Source organism: Amphiura filiformis, chromosome 13 (genome assembly GCF_039555335.1).
Source record: "Amphiura filiformis chromosome 13, Afil_fr2py, whole genome shotgun sequence".
NCBI classification, from domain to species: domain Eukaryota; kingdom Metazoa; phylum Echinodermata; class Ophiuroidea; order Amphilepidida; family Amphiuridae; genus Amphiura; species Amphiura filiformis.
In genome coordinates, this window is record NC_092640.1 from 43,802,577 (window position 1) to 43,816,237 (window position 13,661).

Consider the following 13,661-nt stretch of genomic DNA (forward strand, 5'->3'; position numbering starts at 1 on the left):
GTTTTTAAAATGTTATGAACATGTTATAAATGTATTTTGGTTTTGGTCAAAATGTTTTAATGACATATTAATGTCGCGTCGGGTAATATAAAGGTCATGAAAACGTTTGTTAAAATGGAACACTAACAACAACATTTTAGAAATGTTCAGCAACACATTTTGTCATCATCACTAAATAACATTATGTTTTGCATAAGTTTTCTGTGTTTTCTAAATGTTACCAAAACGTTTTATACCCTTTTTATATAACCCAACTTTTAATGAAATAATGAACCAAACTTTGGGCTATTTCCAGTTGAAATCCACGATACACCCCTATGGAAGGCACCAGGTCTTGCTGTCTAGATTTTAAAGATGAGTGGTTAACCACTCGCTAGCATGCTAGGAGAGTGGTCGAATTTTCACAAGTACCACTTATTTGGATATAATCAAGTAGAGCTTTGGTCTTAAAATGGTTTTATATGTATTATGTTGAAATGTGTGCGGATTATTTTTAGACTTTTCCTCAAAACGTGGACCTTTTGTCAATTTTTCTTCCACTTTTCACCTTTTATTGAATAAAATAGGAAAAAGTGGACCTTAGGATGAGGGGGTGCTGCAATAATGATAAAAGGTCTGTAAGTCAAAAATGCTTTTGGAAAAATATAAAGAATTTCAGGAAGGTTTTTTCTCATTCATTTAGATGATTTCACTATGGACCATAATAACCTCATCCCAATGACATAGTTCTCTAACCTCAATTAAACAATCATAGTGCAACATTTGACCTCAAGTTGCAGAGTATGAGTTTTTGTACCCAAATTTTCAAAGGTCATTCAATGAATGTACAAATGCATTGGGATTAAAGAACTGTGTCAGTGATAGATGAGCATGTTGTGGATCCTAGTGTTTGTATAATTTTCAAGCAATCTGTGTTGGACATCATAGCCTTCAGGTTTGAGTGCTGTATTCATAAAATCTGACACACAGCCCCTTAACTAATTACACAAAGTACCACACAGCATCTGGCATCTTTAAGGTGAGTTGGAAGGGAGCATGACCTAGTGGTGTGTGCACTCAAATATTGAGACAACTTAAGCTGACACACAAAAGGATCAATTGAAAATTTTGACCTTTCGTATTGAAGGTATGGATTTTTTTCCAAAACACCAACAAAAATTAGGTCTTTTTGGGAAAAAATCCATATCTTCAATATGAAAGTTCAAAATTTTCAATTGATCGCCTGCTTTTTTTCCCAGCTACATACACTTTAAGAATATATCATTAGATTTATAAAATTTACTTGAGGACTGATATATCAAAATGTGAACAATATCAAATTTTAATAATTTGTCATAAAATTTGTATAATATTGTGAATTTCAAAAAATGAAAATTATTTGATATCAGAAAGACATTCTTCGTATTCAGAATGCAATTCAATAAGTCTGATGTGCTCTCATGTCCCACAAAAAATACTGTCGAAACGCTCAAAACAAAAACGCTCAATCTTTTCCTATAAGATGAATTTATTAATATTTAGAAGCACACTGCAGGTTTTTTGTTAATTAAATGGCTAAAACTGGAAAAATTAAAGCGCTTGCCACCCACTCACCTAAACGTGACAAATTTACTATTTTCCAGGCAATTTAATTTCCTTAACAGTTGTTATGTACTGAAATCCCATTCATGTTGTACTTAGTGTTTCATCAAAATTTAATCAATATTGCTAAAAATAACAAAATAAAACTGAAAAACAAATTTTACATGCACTTTGATTAATGTCCATCCAGGGGCGTAGCCAGCTTTCTTGGTCAGAGGGGCAAAATAAAATTTTTGGGGCACGGACGAAAAAAATTGCATTTGCATCATACAATACATAGAGACTGTATGTCTTTGAGCTTCCCGAAAAAGGCCTTATTGGGATGATGTGCTTGAAAAAAAAAGGTATTTAACATTATTTTCGCCCATTATCCGGCTGAAAAGGGCTATATTGTTACAATGTGCGCACATAGTGCGGACATTTTTTGTATTTTACACTATTTTGGCCCTGAATTTTGCTAGAAAAGGATCTCCTTGCCCTTTTTCTTTTCCTTTGCCCTCCTGATTTTCTCTTTCATATTTTGTCAAAGGGGCACTTTTTTCTTTCATATTTTGTCAGGGGGGCACTCTGGCCCCCCTGCCCCCGCTGGCTACGCTACTGTATCCATCTCACAAATGATTGGGCTATTCCACTTGAAATCCGCACACCCCTGGAGAATCTGAGCGTATATTGCATTCCTAATTCCAATTGAATTTCTTGGTTAATCCAGGCAGATTTTATTTGCCCATTTTCTATTCTATTCAGTTGAAAATTATTGAAAATGCGATTGAAAATATCTAGTTATATTTAACACAATGGACTATTCCAGTTCATCTATCTATATGGAAGACATGACCTTAATCTACCACACAGGGAGTAAAAATTTCAAATGGGGGTTACCTGAATGGGTGACTCCATTTGATATCTACACTCCCTGTGTGGGAGATTAAGGTCATGTCTTTCATGCGGGGTGTATGGGTTTCAACTGGAATAGCCCAATGAAGAAACAAGCAACATGTGGTCATATGCAACATATGAAGTCTGATATGAAGTTTAACAAGTGCAGACGACAAGTCAATTTTTTTTTGAAAATTCAAAAAATTTAGAATAATTGTACATTTTCATGACTATATTTGGAATCAGCATGAAAATTACATAAAAATGAGTACAACAAGCCCAGTATTGGTTCAGTGGTTCTTGAGATAGCTCTTGATATTTTTGAGAAAATATCTCAAACCTTGGGATTTTTTATGTTGAAGCTTTATATGGCTAGCATGCAGAGCATTAAACATTTTGGCTTATTTTACCACTCTTCTTTGTGATAGCCTACCTCATAACACATTATCCTTTTATCACGGAAAATATCTAGATTAGAATGATAAAGTGTTTTTAACATGTTAGCCATTGATTTTGACAGAGCGAACAAATTCCAACACATGTACATACCTCATTCTATGTGTAGAGTTTGCCTCCATACTTGCTATCCTTCTCAGTAAACCAGAAAACGGTTTTTATGCAGACACTAAATATTCAATTCAGCACTTGTTTTAGCCGTCACAAACTCTTAGCATCATTTCAACCGTTCATGCTTCACATCATCGTCCATATCGGCAACATTATCCTCTAGATACACTACGCGCTTCTTCAAACCCACGCTACTTAAAAGATAATATTTCTTGTTTGAGATAGCGTGATGAAAACATAATATGCTGTAAACAGCTGTGAATTCAGACCTATACCTTATTAATAAAGCCTTATTTTGGATTTAGGGTGAATTCCTTCAGTCATCTTTGGTTACCATGGTAACACGTTTGTAATCTATTAGCGGTGATGGTGGTAAATTAATTCTATATTTTCTCTCATTTTCTGGCAACAATCTGTCTAGCTTTATAATCATGGCAAAGGCATATATTTTCTTGCCGAAAGGTTTGCTTGAGTTAGGCAATTATTGTGCTGATTTGGTGGCTAAACCACTTCCAGAGAGAGACATTTTTATCACACATTTGTCTCAAGCTCTCTTCATGATCTTGATAAAGAGCTGATTCAGGTACAAATCTCAAATTAGTCAAAATATGATGTGAGGGTGATGATATGATATATAATTTGGCATCAAAATTCAACAGCTATTATTTGGTACTATAATCCACACATTATTTTGAAAATATCTATACATACAATAATTCATTAAAATTCAATAATTTGCCAAAATGAGACCAACAGTATCCCAGCACAGGGGTGTAACAAGCGGTTGGACAGGGTGGACTCGACGAAATCCATGGGCCCTGAGGGTTCAGGGGCCCCTGAGCAAAAATGAAAATGAAATAAGGGGAAAAGAGCTGATAAAAGAGATGTTAAAAGGGCTCCGCACTGGTCACTGGTCCTTGCCATGGGCCCCATGGCTCTTGCTACGCCCCTGTTGTTGTTGTTTTTTGTTTTGTTTTTTGGGGGGGGGTTAGCAGAACATTTTAATATGTCAGTAATGTAAATATTCAAAAATATGTTATACTCTTTTTGCAAACATTTTGTGTTTGCTGGCATATTATAGGTAGCTGAGTCTCTAAATCCACTTGCTGAAAAAGGGTCAGCCTGTTTAATTCCGAATTGATAAAAATGGATGTTATTCCGAAGGGGGTGTAATTCTGAAAATCTGGGTTAGTGTATGGATTATAAGGTTATGCTTAGGAATGGGTTTTGCTCAAATTGGTATAATACCTTTTTTGCCTTATGCAGACTAATACCCTTTTGGAATAACACATAATATCGTCACCCTGCTACAATAATTTGCAATTTTGAGAACAAAGTACAAAATATGGTTCAAGCATGCATGCAGTTACGAAATCACCCAAATTATTTGTGATTAGAGTCACGCGGTAGCATGACCAGCCAGTTTTAAAAAAACCGACTGATAAAGAAGAATAAACAGATGCGCCGCGAGACTATATTTACACGGAACAAAACGCTATTGTTCTATGATATTTTTAAGCTGGGTACAAAATATATCTAAAACCATGCTAAATCGTATTTACTGTCCAAAGTGTTATATTTTAACAACTCTTTATTTCAATAAGTTTTTCTTATTTTACAGTCAATCCGATTGTTTGATAATAAACAAACATTCTTGCTTTATTTCACACGGTATTTCATAGCCAAAATTAGTGGCAAATCATAGCTAATCATACTGATATCCACAATCTTTCGTCACTGCTGCAGCCATACATGGCTGTCACTGTCGCACTAATTTTTCAGATTCACTTTCAAATATACCCAGGCATTTTCCTGGATACCCTACATACAAATTCTGGACCCCATTCGCCTAAAAATCAAGTTTTTCACAATTCTTTTATTCTTTCCGGACCACAGCATATATTCATATTAATAAATACTCCACTTTCACACAGCGTAATAACGGGACGTCCCCGTGGCGAAGTTTGTTAAGGCCATGGACTTCTAATCCATTCATGAATTTTTGCTCAAGTTCGAAACTTCCCACCACTTTTTTTTTTAATGTTTTATTAATCAACTTATTGTCGTAAATCAAGAATAACACCATTTCGAACATCCATTGCTATTGTGATATTTTTTTTTTTTTCATCAAACAAACTTCGCGGAATTCGGAGGTAAAGCGGAAAACGCATTTCTGAGAAAAAAATTTAAAAAATAAGCAAAAATGACCTAGAAAAAGGAAAAAAATACAATTGAAAAGAAATAAATAAAATACTAAATGAAATGGGTCTTCAAAATTCATCAAAATAAAGTAAAATCCGTCATAGATTTACCGTACAACGCCCCATTGCAGCCATGATACCCAATTACCCATCCCAACTTTGCAAATCTCAATGATCGTCACAAGATTCTTGTGAAATTTTATTATGTCAGAAATGTGCTAAAATCACAAAGCGGAGAAAAGCGGAATTTAGCATTTGTAAAGCAGAAAATTCTTGGCTTTAATTTAGTCCTAGGCCTAGGGCCTACTTTCACCATCCAGATGCTATCACCATGCCTGACTATCATGGCATGGCATCTTCGTCATTTAAAACACATTTATCAGTGGCTCTGTTCACAGCTCAGACTGAAATTATATTTGATATAAATATTATAAATTAAAATCACAAACCGCGAAAGATCGCCAACAACTGCTGCTGAATATTGATATCCAACTAGATTTCCCCACAGGGCTATAAAGAACCACAAACCTTGAAATTTTGATATCCAACTACATTGCCTCACAGGGCTACAAAGAATCACACTCCACGAAATATGGATATCCAACAAGCTTAAACTATAAATTAAGCTCCCGATACAGGGCAGGACTTAATAAGGGGAATTAAAATCACAAACCGCGAAAAATCGCCGACCACCGCCGCTTAATAGGGGTATCCAACTAGATTGCCCCGCAGGGCTACAAAGAACTACAAACCGCGAAATTCGGATATCCAACCAGATTGCCCGCAGGCCTATTGATTATAAAGAAATATGGATATCCAACAAATTAAGACCACAAACCGCGAAAGATCGCCAACAACTGCCGCTCAATATTGATATCCAAGTATCCCCGCAGGGCTATAAAGAACCACAAGCCGCGAAATTTGGATGTGGAACTATTGCCCCACAGGGCTTCAAAGAACCACAAACCACGAAATATGGATATCCAACAAGCTTAACCTACAAATTAGCTCCCGATAGAGAGCAGGACTTGATGAGGGAAATTAAAACCACAAAACACGAAAGATTACAAAGAACCACAAACCGCGAAAGACTAGATTGCCCGCAGGCCTATCAATTATAAAGAATCACAAACCACGAAATACGGATATCCAACAAGCTTAGACTATAAATTAGCTCCCGATAGAGGGAAATTACAAAGGCTACAAAGAGCCACAAACCGCGAAATTTGGATATCCAATTAGATTGCCCGCAGGCCTATCGATTATAATGAACCACAAACCGCGAAAGATCAACAACAACTGCCGCTCAATATTGATACCAACTAGATTGCCCCGCACTGGCTATAAAGAGCCACAAACCGCGAAATTTGGATATGCAACTAGATTGCCCCACAGGGCTACAAAGAACCACAAACCACGAAATATGGATATTCAACAAGCTTAAACTATAAATTAGCTCCCGATAGAGTGCAGGGCTTGATGAAAACCACAAACCACGAAAGATCGCCGACAACCGCCGCTTAATATGAATATTCAACTAGGTTGCCCCGAAGGGCTACAAAGAACCACAAACCGCGAAATTGGATAGCCAAGTAGATTGCCCGCGAGGGCTACAAAAGAACCACAAACGATTATCTGGGGCATTTAGACGCTTCCGTAGTATAGGCTTAAATATATGCGCATTTACCAGTTCCGACATGAAGTAGGCCTAAATCGGATTTACTCTATGTGTGTCTCTCTGGCATTGTCAACATTGGGTGTGTGTTGTTCATATTTACATTTTCTTTACATATTTACGTAGCCTTGAATAATTAAAGTATATTAAAATGTTTATTGATCATTGTGTACGCCTCCTCTGAACATTACAGTCACGCGTGAAGAGCAAGTTTTAAAAATAAACGACTGATAAAGTTTTGTTTAATTATTTATTGTCATGAATCAAGAATAGCAACTTCAAACATCCATTTTTCGTTTTATTCGTTTTATGGTGCACTTCGTAACCTGATGACTTTCCAAGCTTGGAGCTGCTTGGCTACATTTATAAAAAGAAAAGAAATCTACCAAAAAAACGTTGACAACGTAAAGAAATCAGCAAGTTTTAAAAAACCCACCTCGGCTCACTTTTTGAAACTTGGTCCCATTTGTAAAAGTTACTGATTTAAACTTTATCATATTTATATAAATTTAAAACATTTCCAGAAGTGTTAGGTATCTTTAATGTGCAGATGCGATATTAATTTGTAAGCTTTCTGGAACAACCTGAAAGGTAATTATCTTGTTCTTGCATGGTAAGCCAATATCCTATTGTGTTTTGTTTTATAATAATCATGATTAACATGATTAATGATTGAATTAAACGAATAACAAGTAGGCTTGTAATCTTGTTGGAAACGCTGTATTCTGTTGAAATAAAAACACTGATTTGCTGTTGGTGTTCAAAATGGGACCAAGTTTCAAAAAGTGAGCCGAGGTGGGTTTTTTTAAACTTGCTGATTTCTTTACGTTGTCAACGTTTTTTTGGTAGATTATTCCCTTTAATTTGTTTCATTATCATTTGTTCTTGTGTAAAGATTGCTGAATAAATATGTTTAAATGCATGCTTGAACCATATGTTGTACTTTGTTCTCAAAATTACAAAAAATGACTTGGGCAATTATCGCAGCAGGCTGACGATATGCCCCTTTGGAATAATGTGTAGGAACCACTGAAAATACACTCAAAAAGCATCACACACAATTTCTTCAATCTTTCAATTTCTTTCACTTTTTTTTCTTTTCGCCATGTATTTTATACATTTTACCCGAGATTTTACCTCATACTATATAGGTAACAGTATAAACAAAATTAAAAGGACTGAAAAATATCTCTTCTGGCAGGAATCTTACGGGTATAAACATTGTAATCTACTGATTAGATGAGGACAATAAGGGCTATATTTTATAGAAAATCCCATGAATGTAAAATTGCCGAATGCACTAAATTCACACGTAGTGTTTTAAAATATACATGATGCGTTCCCGTGAGCATAATATGAGCATCTTCACTCCTTTCATGGCATGCTTGAGTGGTTCGGTAAGTACGCGACCATGGGGCATTCATTCAATAGGTGATTTGTAAAGTAAAATTAACATCAAATTTTTCACTTAAAATTACGACATGCTAAAAGTTGGATCTAAATTGCACCTATGTATAAAGTAATTTTATAATGTTGTAGAAAAGAAGAAAACACAAAGAAATTTGGGGCATATCTCAGAATTAATTTTGGCAATAGTTGCCTTATTTTGTTTGACTGGAACATACTACACTAGAACTGTTTTATCGTTAAGCGAGTTCATTGTAACATTTTTAAAGTGATTCTTTAGTGCTATATGCACTTGTGCAAATAAGATGGAATGTTTGAGGGTTATTTGGGCCTGTATATTTAAAATTATATGCACCCTCATCAATTTGCATGGGTTCAAATTCAAATTTTAAATTGTTTAAATATACATGTTCAATAGTGCGCATTTTGGGCCTCAAGATGACAATGCCCTGAATGTCATATCAAGTTCATTATAGTCTTCTGAGAAAAGGAGAAATTCAGTTTTTTTCATTTTATTACTCTCGATTATACACTGAAAAAATGACTGAGTCAGTTGACCAGATGACACACTTTGATATTTTATTGAGTCAATTGACTCATCACTATTGAATCAATTGACTCAGAAATTAGTTAAGCGAGTCACTTTACTCACTTCAAATGAGTTAATTGACTCATTATTGAGTCATCTGACCATTAGTGGGTCACTTGACTCACTTCACATGATTCATGTGACTCAGCAATGAGTCAATTGACTCATTTGAAGTTAGTCAAGGGATTGTTTAACTCATTACTGAGTCAGTTGACTCATTCATCTGAGTCCTTTGACCCATTGAATTAAAGCTTATCTCAATACACAGACAAACCAAAGACTCATTTAACTGAGTCAAGAGATGACTTATTGTGTCTGTGTTCCCACTTTTTCCTCTGCTATTTTTGTTTTTGCATATTTGGTCACCTTCAGTGCAGTCTCGGTGATTGTAGCATCCAAAACACTTAACATCATGACATAGCCTACACAGTAAAATACCAAACTGCATTGTACGCTTTTAGGTAAGCTTATAACTTCGGGAAGCATACTGGTCGGTTATTTCAGCTGCATACTGAACACAAAGCTCAACTAATACCAGCTTTTATTTAACAGCACCCAAAAGTTACACAATTCCTGAAGAAATGATGATTTTGATGTCTGAAACCTCACTCACTGTAGTCAACCAAAGTGACACAAAACAAAATGGCAGATGATGAAAGAAAATCAGCCTCACTTTCAATTTCGGATTTGACTCATTTAAATTGAAAGTAAGTCAAAAAGCGATCTTGACTCATCTTTCATGATGAAATAAGTCGATTTACTATATTATTGAATCATTGCCATCAATCTACTGAGTCAATAAAGACCTGGTGTTTCAAAAAATGAGTCAGATTGCAGATGACTCACAAAAGAAAGCTCAAAATGAGTTAAGTGACTCTGTATTTTTTTCTGTCATACAGGGTGTCTCAATAAAAATAAAATAGGCCCTGTGAATTGAAGGACATAACTTAAAATATCGGCAGTAAAATCAAAACTTTCTTTAAGATTCGAAAACCATGAAGTGTCTTCTATGAAATGGTGCAAACGTCATCAAAATCCGTTCACGCATCACTGCGATAATTGGAAAACTACAAATAGACTAATTTTTGGACCTTTCCAATGGGCCAATGCACACAAACAATAATGTGCTGCATTAGAATGGGGGAAATTTAATGAAGTGTTGGTGGATAGGCTGTCATTGATGTTATTTTTGTTTATTTCACCGTCAATACTATCACCTGGACCATTTCATTTTTTTTCAACCACTTCAATATAAAGGCCAGCCATACTGTTGCTTGAGAAATGTGAACAATATTTTAGAAGATAAAACTTGACATATTGCTAACCCAAAGAGAAAGGTGTAACAAACATTCCTTGATTGATATATTGATTAATTGCTTGCTTGCTTGCTTGCTTGAATGCTTGATTGATTTTGAACTATCACCCAGCAACACTGGGAGTTAACTTCATTAATTTCATTGTAAACTGCAATGCAGAACATCATTGTTAATGTGTATTTCCCCATTGGAATGGTCCAAAAATGTAACTATTTGTTCAATCTAAATTATCGCAGTGACGTGTGAACGGATTTTGATAATTTTTGCAGTATTTTATAGAAGACACTTTATGGTTTGTAATTTTATAAGAAAATTGTATTTTACATGCCGATTTTTTATGTTATATACCCTATTTCACAGGGCCTATTTTTATTGAGACACCCTGTATATGCCTACTTGGGTATGTTTCATGGTTTCAAGAATGATATCTAAAAGCCATAAAAACTCCTTTAATATGATACTGTTCAGTAATGAGTATTTCAGTTTCAGTCATGATGCAGTCATGTCTACAGTAGAATTCACCGCGACCTTTGCAGGACTTAAACCCCATTAAAAGCTATTAAACCAAGATAACACTCATTGAAACAGCTCAACTGATTAAATCGGATCTTCTCTGGCTGTGCACTGACTGTTTTCATGTGCGATATCGCAATCAAGTTTGTATTATAGCTTCAGTTGGGTAACCGATTATAAAGGAAACGCAAGGAAACAATGATATGTGGACCTTTGTTCACAAAATGAGACAATGGTCTGCTTTTTGTTAACCAGCATTCTTGAAAATTAGCAACATAATGATTGTTGACTTAACACGGTTTAGAAATAATTTCTTCATATTTTTTGGTGTTATCTGTCGTTACATATCCTTCCTAAAACACCAAAGTACGAATATTTCCAAACATCTAAATTAGCTAAAAATTTAGGACATGTTACAAAACTATATTTTTAGAATTTCAGAAGAGTACTTTTAATATTGGCCGGTTATTTTTCACACAGCGACGTTAACTAGGCAAATCCCCATACTTCTAACGTACGCTATTTGTAGAGGTCACGCGTCAATGGTAAGAGCACTGTGTATTGTGTATAGGAAAACGGACAGTAACTGCAGTATGTAAGTAGGCCTACAATCAAGTGCAAATTTGCTGGGACACTTTCATAGTTCAATGACCCTCCCCGCACCCCTTATTCAATGTTGTATACCAAACGCCTCATTTTTAAATGGCCTATATTTTTGCTCCAACATTGGTTGGTGGGGAGGGAGGGATTCAAATAGGTTGGAAACTATACAAATAAAATATCACATGGTGAACTTCATATGACCGGTTTTATTGAACAGAGGGCGCGAATATGAACAAGTGTCCCAGGGAAATTTGCACTTGATTGTATTGAAGAAGACAAAAATAATCTATTACTTTCAGTAAAATTACCATAACTCATAAGCGCGTTGCTTCGATTGACATGATTTTTTCACTAATTTAAAACAAATAACATTGCGCATTTTTTGGTTACTTTAATTGGCATTTTTTGTCAAACAAAATATTTTTAGGTATCAAAACGCTGTAATATATGCATTATTTAAGGCATATTTGACACATGATTGCTATTATAAGCGCATTATCTCAAAATTCACTTTTAAAACAATTTAAAACTAATCAAAATTAAATCATATTGGAAATATAGAGTACAATCGGTTAAAAATACCTACTGAAATAACAAAAAAATCATAAAACAAAACAAGTGTTTCCCTTTAGTTCATTGGTAAATGTAAATGTAAATTGGCAACATAAAGGAAAAAAAAGTAAGAAAGAAAGAAAGAAAGAAAGAAAGAAAGAAAGAAAGAAAGAAAGAAAGAAAGAATGTCTAGAAAAAGAAAGAAAAAAGAAAGAAAGAAAGACAAAAAGAATAAAAAACAAAGAAAGAAAAATAGCATTACATGGATTCGAACTCGAGATCTCGGGGGCGAGAAGCAAGGCCAGTAACTATATGCCACCGGGAGACTCATGACAATTGCACTCGATTTCAGCGTATTTAATCCTATCATTGCAATGCTACTTTATTGTGTTATTGAGCTTCGATCTAATGAATTCATTCATTAAAACTCATGTTTTGGTCGTATTCAGCATTTATCTAACGTATATTTTGAATATACACGGTCACATTATACATACCTTCCTAACTTTGATATGTTTATTGGTAATTATTCCTCCATTTAAGCCAAATGAGCACTGTCTACCTTCATATTAAATAAATATATATTACTTTTTTAAGTTATATTATTCTGGTAGACCGTTATTGCGTCATTAATTCTTGTTATCCTTGTTATAAATAAATTTGCATGAATAACAACAGCCCAACCATGGTGTAGTGGTTTGCTTACTGCCTTGTGTTCATGAGGGCTACGGTCCGAAGCTCATTGTCGCCGATATGTTTCCTTTTAAATCCTGCTCTTTATCTCTTTTTTTATTTTTGAATACCAATAATAAGCACATTTAAAATGTGTAATTGTATATACACTTTTTGGCATGGCATTGTTAAGTTGAATTAAGCGTGTCTGTGATGGGTAGTTGAAGGCCTATATTAAAGAGTTTAACGTGCATTCCGATAATAGCATTTGAAATAGGGTAATGAGTTTGAAAGATCAATGATGAGACAAACATCATGATTCTGTTCTATTTATTTCTATATTTTCTTAATTTCTTATTTGGTTTGCTTTTATTATGTTTGTAAATTCTTCCAAAGGAGAATTTGTATGTCCACTCTAATATAAGCAATCAATGTGTCAAATATTCCTTGAAAAATGCATGCATTGCAGGGTTTGATATTCAAAAAATGTTTATTTTAATAAAAAAAAAATTAAATTGGCTAATCATGTAATGCATAATGAAATTATCTTGACATCACTGAAAAAATTATGAAAATCGAGCAACGCGTTCGAGAGTTATGGCGATTTTATTGATATTAATAGATTATTTTTTCGCATCCCCTATACAATCAAGTGCAAATTTGCTGGGACACTTTCATAGTTCAATGACCTCCCAAGCACTCCCTTATTCAATGTTGTATACCAAACGCCTCATTTTTAAATGGCCTATATTTTTGCTCCAACATTGGTTGGTGGGGAGGAGGATTCGAAATAGGTTGGAAACTATACAAATAAAATATCACATGGTGAACTTCATATGACCGGTTTTATTGAACAGAGGGCGCTAAAATATGAACAAGTGTCCCAGGGAAATTTGCACTTGATTGTATTGAAGAAGACAAAAATAATCTATTACTTTCAGTAAAATTACCATAACTCGTAAAACGCTGCTTTCGATTGACATGATTTTTCACTAATTTAAAACAAATAACATTAAGCATTTTTTGGTTACTTTAATTGGCATTTTTGTCAAACTAAATATTTTTAGGTATCAAAACGCTGTAATATATGCATTATTTAAGGCATATTT

The 13,661-nt window shown here is 34.5% G+C and overlaps 1 protein-coding gene across 2 annotated transcripts in view; it reads right to left on the reverse strand.

Annotated features, from left to right (window-relative positions):
- Positions 1 to 13,661, reverse strand: part of LOC140168398 (tumor protein p53-inducible protein 11-like) — a 455,473-nt gene that overhangs the window by 233,068 nt on the left and 208,744 nt on the right. Inside the window, exon 1 of one of the 2 annotated variants that reach the window (XM_072191785.1) lies at positions 3,007 to 3,080. The exons of the other annotated variant lie outside the window; for it this stretch is intronic. Within the exon in view, the coding sequence (XP_072047886.1) occupies positions 3,007 to 3,035 (29 nt within the window). The 5' untranslated portion in view covers positions 3,036 to 3,080. Of the gene's footprint in view, positions 1 to 3,006; positions 3,081 to 13,661 lie in introns of those variants that run through there. 2 annotated transcript variants of the gene reach the window in all.